General features: G+C 51.9%; 1 protein-coding gene and 1 long non-coding RNA gene across 2 annotated transcripts; both read right to left on the bottom strand.

The window, feature by feature from the left end:
- Nucleotides 1–259: 259 nt before the first annotated feature.
- On the bottom strand, nt 260–6,349 carry ZC3H10 (zinc finger CCCH-type containing 10). The gene is given in 3 exon segments (XM_038378279.2): nt 260–3,151; nt 6,204–6,305; nt 6,308–6,349. Coding segments are annotated over 3 exon segments (1,374 nt in total). The 3' UTR covers nt 260–1,921.
- Nucleotides 6,350–7,885: 1,536 nt separating this feature from the next.
- LOC119845696 lies at nt 7,886–10,243 on the bottom strand. Its single transcript, XR_005289691.2, has 3 exons — nt 10,100–10,243; nt 9,554–9,576; nt 7,886–8,181 (listed from the first exon to the last, which is right to left on the bottom strand). It is a non-coding gene; the product is annotated as an uncharacterized LOC119845696 (long non-coding RNA).

Raw genomic sequence — 10,243 nt, 5'->3', positions numbered from 1 at the left:
AAAGCAGAGCTCCCGCTTTGTTTCAGCTACTAAAGATACCAGGGCACATCCCCCTTGTAGCAATGCTGTTAACTACTGCATTTCACCCCAGAGGTGGCTGCATTTCAGTGGTGCCCACGTAGGCCTTACTGACATCTCAGTGGGGTTTATAGACTTACCATCCCTCCATGAAGTGCTCGGATGTGCTCAGATGAAAGGCAAACGTTCCATCTGGTGGCTGATCAGCGCTTTAAAGAGCGAGTGTCAACACCAGAATATATCAGGGGCTGTATGTTTTCTTTTAATAGCTGAAAACATTACACTGTAGTCACAGAACTAAAACGCTAGACTTATGAAGTTCAGCACCCTTAGAAAGAGCTCCTGCTGTAAAGCATTCTCCTCCTCTTTAAGTCCTCTTAAAAAAAAAAAAAATCAAACCCAGACATAACTACGCAAAAGCTATTCTAGACCCGTGGGTGAGCTTCCATTTTAGAAACAAAAATACTGCAAATGAGGGAGGGAGGGGTCTCTTTGAACCAGGTTCCTTTGAGGACCTGTGAATGGGGTGAACAGAGTAGATGGCCGTAAGAGGCAGATGGTAGTCTTGGGTTGGGGAGGCTCAGGCACGGAAGTGGCTGGCGAAGGGCGTGAGGGCTTGCTCAGGGCATGGGTGGATTTGCTCACATTTGCCAGTCCCAACAGCTCCAGAGGGAACTGATGAGCAGGTCTGCTGGCACCTCAGCAGGCAACAGGGGAATGGAGGGTGCTCAGGGGCCTGGCAGGATCACTGTCCAAGCCTGGTCTCCTTTCAGCGAGCTATGCCATGCCTCGGGAGCTGACTGGAGAAGCCCTGACAATTCAAACAGCAACAGAGATGATTTTATTTCAACCTATGACCTCAAGAAGAATGCAATCCCCGCCCCACAAGCTGCTAGGCCAAGCGGGGTCAGATGCTATCACATTTAACTAGTGACCCACCCTCACCAGGCTGCAGGGTGCGGCTGGGTCTATTTCCAACCCTGGGGTTTATCAGCAATTCAGCAACAACATCTGCTGGAATTGGCAAGTCCCCCCAACCCCTCTTTGGGATTCAGATGGTCCTATGAATGCGCCACCCTATCCCTGGAGGCGTGACTGGAACAGGGATGCTCTCAAGGCCACTGTAGAGACAGTTTCCTAGAGTCTAAGTTGTGTTGCCCTGTTTTAAAGCAACAGGGCTGAGTTTACATATTCGCCCAAATCCTATTGGGGATTTAACCATTTCATCAGCAGGCAAAGCTGCCCCAGGGCCATTCCCCCTAGAAGAGGGCTGCCAGACAGAGCCAGCCTTTCTGCCATCTCTGGTGGAGGTGCTGTCCCCAGGGTCTCGCTTCCCTGATTCTGCCTGAGCCCAGGGAAGCCCAGGAGTGTCTCTACTAGAGAGCAGCAAGCCAGGGGATACCACCCTTGGGTGTCATTTCCCTACAGCCTCCGTTCTGGTGTGTCCTGTCAATGAAATGATACTGCCATAGCCAGGCGATATAATGAGTTCCTGAACACGCAGGGCTATGGAGGGGCTAGCGCGGTGGGTACAGAGGGGCAGGTATTCGGGCAAAGATACAAGTGACAGGCAAAGGCTCTAAGGTTACTGTACCCTTCGAATCATGTGGCATTAAAGCCCTTCATCCCTGAATTCTGCTGCCTTGTGGAAGACCACGCGTGGTTGATAGGGGTTAAGGGAAATCCAAGTCACTCGCCTTCAGGGTGGAAAGCCCATCCCCTAAAAGGCCTCTCCTGAAGGAGAGAGAGGTTTCCAAGGGTTTCAGTTCAATTCTCTCCCTCCTTGGGTTCTGTCTCCCCAAAGGAAGGAGCAAGTCCTGCCAGCGAAGCAGCCCTTCCACCTGCCGGGGGCGGCTCTGAACAGCACAGACCCACGGCAGTACGTGGGGCCCTTTGGGGGAGGTTAGTGAGGCATGGCTGTTATCCTCATGCTCTGCGACGCGATGGGGTATGTCACCATAGGCGTGGTGGCGTGGCTCATGGTTATACCTCCCAGTGGCTGTGCCATTGAAACTGCCACGGGCGCCACCGACACCGCCACGGGCGCCATGGAGACTGGAGGAGCCATGCCTTGTGCAATAGTCTGAGCCAGAGCAGCCGAGAGCGGGGTGATTTCAGGGTTCATGGGGGGTGCTGCGTTGGTGGGGGGCGCTGCCTGGGCTCCAGCTGGAGCCACTAAATCCTGTTGGGTGACAGGCCGTGGCTGAAGGGCCTGGCTGCTGAGCGTGGTGTGGGTCTGGGCAATGCTGTGGTTATAATTGGTGACAGTGCCCACTGTTGGGGCCAGGGTCTGCTCGGTGGCTGTGGCGGTGGAGCTGAGAGTCATGACTTTGGCCTGGTTCCGAAACTGGGCGTTCTGCTCCAGCAGCACCTCGTTGGTCGCCAACAGGTTGTTGACCTGCTTCTTGAGGTCCTCCACGCGCTTGCGCAGCATGATGTTCTCCTCCTCCAGAAGCCGGTACTCCACCGTGCGCGGGCTGGTGAAGCTGTACTCGTAGGTCTCGAAGTGCAGCCCGTCCACCCGCCTCCGCTTCAGCACCGGGTCGTGGTCGTCGTAGCGGTCGGGGTCGTACATGACGTCGTAGGGGTCATAGCGGCGCACGGTAGTGGCAATGCCCGGGTCCCGGGCCGCAATGACGCGGGCCTCATACTCGTACTCCCGCTGCAAGTGCTGGAACTTGCACTTGGCTCCCCGCTGGCAGTCGCCCTTCAGGAAGTCCCTGCATATCGGCACCTCCTCCTTGCTGTTTGGCAGGTCCGCTGGGGAAAGGCCCAGCCCAGCCGCCACCTTCTGGCGCAGGCGTGGGGGCAGCTCCCCCGTCTTCTTGTAACAGTCCTCGTCCTCCTTGGTGCCGTGGATGAAGCGGCAGTTAAGGCGCACGCACTCCTTGTTCTGGAAGTCATGGCAGAAGATGAACTCGTTCTTGCGCACGCCCAGGTTGGTGACCTCGCTGATGTCAGGGTGCCGGAAGCGGCAGCGCTTGCCTCGCTTGCAGACGTTGCGCAGGAAGTCGCGGCAGATGTCATCGGAGTTGGCACCCGCCTCATCGCTGCTACTGCCATTGTTGTAGTTGTCGCGGTCGGGCATTTTCCCACCCACGCCCTCCCCTCCTGTTGGTGAGAGCTCGGGCAACTGCAAAAGAGGAGAGGTGGTAGGGCGTGAGAAAGCAAGGCGGGGAGGGGGGAAGTGGGAGATCCTAACTTAAAGGCAGGAACTGTTCTGGTGTAGCTGGCAGGGAAATATCTGCCCTGAGGAATTACAGCAAGCCGCCAGCCTCTGCTGTAGTTAAGGTTATGACCAGCTTTCGGGATAAAGTTTGACTCTTAGTGCTGCAAAATCCACATGGCTACTCAGGCTGTCTTGCAACGTGGTGTGCCTCATGGGGATACTGGGTAGGGCTAGTGATCCAAATTTGGAGCCATTTGACCAAGGGGTTCCTGAGATACAGACCCCAGCCTCCCAAAAAATCAGAACTCCTCAACTTTGAGAGAAGCTATACACTTTTTCTGCACAGACCTTGTTGTACTGGTTACAGCACATGATCCAGCTCAATGCTCCGAACTTTGCCAGCTCATTGCATAAAAACCAAAGAGCTTTCAGACATTCATCCATATACACTGTTCTGCTCAAAGTCAATAGCACTGCTGTAAGCCAGATACAGTGGGTAGAATTTGCAAGGCTGCTGAGTTTTAATAGTGGCTTCGGCTGCTAGTTCGATACCTCCACAGGCTGGATCTCTAAGCAAGTGATGCTCAGACTCCTTCTGCTACAAACCAATATCCACAACTCTAGGTGTCCAAATGCATTTAACATCTGCCTGTCTTTTGACCCCACCAGACCCTTTAACAGAGACCGCCTGTTCAAAAAGGCTCAGCTTTACCTGTAAGATCCAAAATCTTCAGTCACCCCAGGCTGAATCACAGCTAGAGGAGCTGACTTGATTTAAGATCAAAGTCCTAATGAAATTAAAAAATAATCAAAACAAGCTAGTAGTCGCCCATTTAATATTAGTCAAGTCCAAAGCGGATGGGAACGACTTCACAGCTCTCTATCTGACGTTAAGACAGGACTAGGGCCCAAATCATAATCCCAACTCTACATATAAAACAATGGGGTCTAAATTAGCTATTATTATTCAAGAAAGATCTTGGAGTCAGTGTGGATAGTTCTCTGAAAACATCCACTCAGTGTGCAGCGGCAGTCAAAAAAGCGAACAGAATGTTGGGAATCATTAAGAAAGGAATAGATAAGAAGACAGAAAATATCGTATTACCTCTATATAAATCCATGGGACGCCCACATTTTGAATACTGTGTGCAGATCTGGTCGTCCCATCTCAAAAAAGATATTGGACTGGAAAAGGTTCAGAAAAGGGCAACAAAAAGGATTTGGGGTATGGAACAGCTGCCATATGAGGAGAGATTAATAAGACTGGGACTTTTCAGCTGGGAAAAGAGACGACTAAGTGGGGATATGATAGAGGTCTATAAAATCATGAGGGTGTGGAGAAAGTAAATAAGGAAGTGTTATTTACTCCTTCTCATAACACAAGAACTAGGGGTCACCAAATGAAATTAATAGGCAGCAAGTTTAAAACAAACAAAAGCAAGTATTTTTTCACACAACGCACAGTCAACCTGTGGAACTCCTTGCCAAAGGATGTTGTGAAGGCCAAAACTATAACAGGGTTCAAAGAAGAACTAGAGAAGTTCATGGAGGACAGGTCCATCAATGGCTATTAGCCAGGATGGGCAGGGATGATGTCCCTAGCCTCTGTTTGCCAGCTGCTGGGAATGAGCAACAGGGGATGGATCACTTGATGATTACCTGTTCTGTTCATCCCCTCTGGGGCACCTGGCATTGGCCACTATCAGAAGAGAGGATACTGGGCTAGATGGACCTTTGGTTGGACCCAGTATGGCCGTTCTTATGCTCTTAAATCAAGATGGTAGCGACTTATTTTAAATCACACATGCCCAGCAGGGTATGTGCAGTCCCCTTGCTGCCACACAGATTAGTGTCAGATACCCAAGTGTGTATCTTTACAGCATGTGAGGTGTAGCAGCAAGCGAGAGCTCTTGTCTGAATTCTATATCCTGAATTGTATCTCTCAGGGTAGGGGGAGTCTGTCATCATAGATGGTTACATCCAGAAGCAGAGAGTAAATTTTCTATGGCAGGGCCATGTTGCACGTACAGCAGCTAGTGCAATGGGGCTGGAATCAGGGCCCTAGGAGCTACTACACTACAAATAAGAAATAACATTCTACCTGGCTGACTTTGTAAATCAAGGCAAAAGCTGCTTATACACGCATCCAAAAGCATGCAAGAGAAAGCTAATAAACCCTCAGCCTTTTTGACTAAGGATGGGAACATAGGACTGGAAGGGACCTCCTGGGTCAGAGTCCAGTCCCCTGCTATTGTATCAGATGATCATATTCATAAACTTACTTAATGAAAAACTGAAGGAAGTGCAAACAGGTGTTTGTTTGGGAACCTGAGCTCACTTTATGAGAAGCTGGTGGAGAAAGCCCTCTGCATTTTAAATCTTCCTAGGTAGAGTAAACCCGCCACCTAGAGTTACTTGGGTGGATAGCCACCATTTTGGTGTGACCCACCAAAATAGCAGGAATAGCCCCCCCCAGAAGACAGCTTGTGAAAGGTAAGCCAAGGCTTCCCTGGCCGCGAGCTCTGCCAGCGGCGAGCCCAGGACAGTGCCGAGCCGGGAACGCAGGGTCCCACCCGCGCTGACGTCTGAGCCGAGCTGCCATAACTCTGCTGGTTTGGCCCCCCCCAGACCCGCCCACCTGGGCTGCCCCAGAGCAGGTGTTTCTGGGGCCTCGTCCCCCCTGAGCCACAGACTCAGATGAGCAGCCAGCTTCGCCCCATGGAGTGAGGGAGAAAGCTAAGGGGGGGGGCGACGCAGGCCTGGCCAGAGGACGGGGGGGGAGGACTCGGGGTCCCCACCCCCCGCCCCCATGGACTGGGCCAGAGGCCACGCGGGGGAGGACTCAAGGGTCACCACCCCCCACCCCGCATGGACGGGCCAGAGGACAAGGGGGGACCCATGGGCCCTGTGGGGAGAAGCCTGAAGGGGCCGGACGGGGGGCTCGGGGGACCCGGGGACCCCCCCGGCGGAGGAAGGGGCCCCCCCAAACCCCTGCTCGGGGCCGCCTCTCGCTCACCCGCTCCCCGGCCGCGTCCTCCTCCACCAGCCACAAAGAGCGGCCTCTTCCGCCCTCCAGCGGAACTACTCTATGGTCCTTCCGGCCCCCGGCCGGAAGCGGAGGCCTCCCGGCCTGCAGCGCGCGCGGCCCGTCGGGGTTACCATAGCGACAAGGCCCCGCTTCCTAGGGTAGCGCCCCAGTAGCTCGAAGTCGGGGGGGGGGGATCCCGCCCTATTAGATGGCGGCGGGCGGGGCCTGAGGTCATATGACCTCACAGGCGAACACCACGTTGTCTCCAGCCAATAGCATCCCTATGGCACCCCCTGGTTGTGTCATGGGCCCCTGGCCCTGCAGGACCCCTGCCCAACAGGGTGCTAGTGAAACGCAGCCCCCCCCCCGAAACCAGCTCAACCCCAAAGCGTTCTTTGCCCCTTCGCCTCACTGGGTTAACCCCTCTACTGGGCCACAGCTGTTCACTCTTCCCTGCTCATGCTGAGGGTTACATTGAGCAGTTTGAGGTCACCTGTAGTTGCCCTTGATGGGGGCATCTTAATCATCCTATTGGGAGAGTCCCCCCAGCTAAGCAGCTTGCCCAAGACTCAAATCACACATGCGGTCATTGTGCATAGGCCAAACTCTTAGGGATATGACAAGAAAAAGTACCTGGTCTATTCAGAGCTACAGGGCCTCTTACAAAGCTAGGGTCCAGAGTAGCAGCTGTGTTAGTCTGTATTCACAAAAAGAAAAGGAGGATTTGTGGCACCTTAGAGACTAAAATTTATTTGAGCACAAGCTTTCGTGAGCTACAGCTCACTTCATCGAATGCTTATGGTCAAATAAATTTGTTAGTCTTTAAGGTGCCACAAGTACTCCTTTTCTTTAGGCAAAGCTAGGTCACTGTACTGTACCAGCCATCATGACCAGTTATGCTAGGAGGGGTTGGCAGAGGATTATCCATCATCCAGTTTTCAATGTTTATATTTTCAGCATATTCAGGATTATCCTCTCTTCCAAGGGTTAATGCTGTTAAGCGCTTTGAAGTCTTCAGTGAAGGGTGCTATAAATCGGAGTTCATTTCCTTGAAGTTTCAATCAAAGGGCAGGTAGCCTTTTGGGAAAGGGTTACCCTTAATGCAAGCGGTTACACCATCCACTTCTCACCAGACAGAGTCTCAATACACCATATACCCACTTCCTCAGGGGAATGCAACTTGTGGATAAGCCTGACGCAATGCAGAAATGTCTGACAAGTGGCAGAGCATTACATTCTATCCATGCTCTCAGCACAAGAACTAACACTTTTATACTGGGAAGTCACTGTTCAGAGACAGGTGTGAACCCAGCACTATTAATTCTGAAGGCTACAACTGCATAAAAGTGTACCAAGGTATATGTGCACTGTGCACCACATTCATACAACTCACAGCAGTGTTGCATTGGGGCCTGGACATTTGAACACTTTCCCCAGTCACATCTTCAGCAAAAATGAGTTCTATATTCAGTGGATTCTTATTCTCAGACAGGCCATGCAACTATGTGTATTGGGAAAGGACCCAGAAAGCCAGCCAGAAAAGGGGTGAATGATGCAGGTCAAGCATCTTTAAAAGTCAAGTTACATACATGCCTAGAGATCACATTGAGATTGTTTTAAAATCAACTTGGGGCTATTTAAAACACAACATTAAGAAAAAACATGCTGAATTCCCAACCAAACCAGGTTTTTATTATATACCTGCCACATTCAACTACAAAGACCAGAACCAGTCCAGAACGTCAAAGCTCAGGGCTACCACCCATACAGATGAGACCTTCATTCTTAAGATGGAAAATGCTTCAAGACGGATAGGAAAGCACTCCTAAAACCAACACGAGGAAGTAGTTGTGTCTGGATGTCAGCCAAGCTCCAACGTTTCTTTGCTCTGCTTTGCAGCCTCAGTAGCAGCAGAGAAGACATCTACTTAGACCTCTGCCTCATCTTTCTCCTTTTGCGCTTCAGCCTGAGAAAGACAATTTTACCCCATCAGAGAAGGAATATCAGCACAGTAACAAAGCTATCTGGTTAAACGGACTTTGAACAAGTCATTATCAGGCCAAACCCCTTTTGTGCAAGAACGAGCCTGTCGAGTTTTGGAAAAAAGTTACTATGTGCAGTTTTTAAAGAGAACTAGAACCCCGCAATGTCTGTCACCTAACTGCTGCCTTGTCCTAGTGCACAAGAGTGAAATTACGAGAAACTGAGTAACCCATTTCATTGTCCACAGAAATGTGGATAGAATACTAACAAGTACAGCAACTGCAGTAGAGAGGCTAGCTCTAGCACTAAGGACAGTTTGAAACGGGGAAAGGAGAGGGTCTAGACTTAAGCCTATTCCTGCTTGCCTTTCCAGGGTTTTAAATGGAAGTTTCAGATCTTATTTAAAAGCAGAACAGAAAACTGAACAGCTAAAAACAGTAACAAATGCACGTCTACTCTGTCTGGAGTCTGGAAAAGGAACTTTGCATCTTTGCTACAGTGTTTTAATGGCTTATTTAAACACATACAATAAGGAGAGACTTGTGTAAACTCCTGATTTACTAACTCCTACAATAAATTTGGCCCCTCAGTTAAAACATGTCATCCTTACCTGCCATGCCTAACATAGAACAGCTAGTTACACCAAAGCTGAAAAACGTCAGAGAAGACAGGCAGTTTTAGCTCTGAGCGGGCCTGGCTGCTCTTATACTTACAAAGCACTGCCAGGTGAGTGAAGAAATATTAACTGGAAATAAAATAGGTTTTAGTTCTGCACACACACACACACACACCCCCACACCCAAGAAAAGCTGTGTTTACAATTGATGCAGTCTATTTAAAGGTTTAGGATGTCATACACCACAGAGCACTTCACATGCATCAACAAACAGTTTCTCTCTTCGCTCCCCACCCTGAAGTAGCCTTTTTTCACCATTTTACAGAAGAGAAACAGAGGCATGAGACACTTACTCAAGGCCATACAACCATGTGTGAAGTAGAAACAGGAATTTAACCCAAATCCTACAACAGAACTTTATACCTCCTACACTCTCCGGCTTGTCTCATCAATTTAGCCTACAAACTCTTTGGGGCAAGGCCCGTGTCTGACCGAGTTTTTACGGGGTCTAGCACCATGGGCTCCCAATTTCAGTTGAGGCCTCTAGACACGACAGAAATAAATGTATTTTAACCTTCATCCATCAGCCTGAGGGACGTGGGATGCAGTGCCAATATCAACACAGGCAACTAACGCTTTCCCCCCCCCCCCCCCTCCCGATTTACCAAGTGCGATCAACCATCTTAGCCAAGGCCGGTAAGTCACTGGGCCAAACAAGACAGAAGCAGAGCTCACGTACCTGCGCATACGCTTCTTTCGCCACTAGAGGAAAGAGGGGAACACACAAGAGTCAGCAGCATGTTAACAGCAGGGCTCAGCCTCCACCACGTGCCTCCAGCCCCCCCCCCCGCGTTACCTGCCGCACTGAGCAAATAAACGGTGCCCCATGGGAACCTCACATCGCCCCCAGCTTTCCATGGGGATTTACTGCTGGGGGCTATGACAAGGGCGAGTGTCCGCGCAGCCATAGGGCCCGGCAGAGGGGAACCCGCCTGCCCCACTACCCCCACCTGGGGGGCGCCGCTCCCCCTTATGCCAAGGGGGCAGGCGCCCGGAGGGTGGATCAGCCCCCAGCCCAGCCCCACGTGCCTGGAGCGGCCGGTGCCCAGGGCTTGGGACGAGCATGGGGGGGGCAGCGACCCCCCTACCGCTGCTAGGCCCCGCCCCCAGCACGGCAAGGGAAAGGGGCCCCCCCATAACCCCACTTCCCCCCGCCAGGCCAGGCCCAGCCCCCTCGCTCCCCGACCAGGCCTCGGCCCGCTCCCGCCACCCCAGCCCCACCCACCTTAGCTCTCATGGCGGCCTGGGCTCAGAGCCCGCGGATGGCGGCGGATGGCGAACAGAACCTCCGCGCTCCCACAAAATGGCGGCGACAACGGCCGAGAGAGAGCAGCCCGGGCCGCCCGCCCCCTTTTATAGGCCAGTTCCG

This window comes from Dermochelys coriacea, chromosome 20, assembly GCF_009764565.3.
Source record: "Dermochelys coriacea isolate rDerCor1 chromosome 20, rDerCor1.pri.v4, whole genome shotgun sequence".
NCBI lineage: Eukaryota > Metazoa > Chordata > Testudines > Dermochelyidae > Dermochelys > Dermochelys coriacea.
This window is presented reverse-complemented; position numbering and strand designations above follow the sequence as displayed.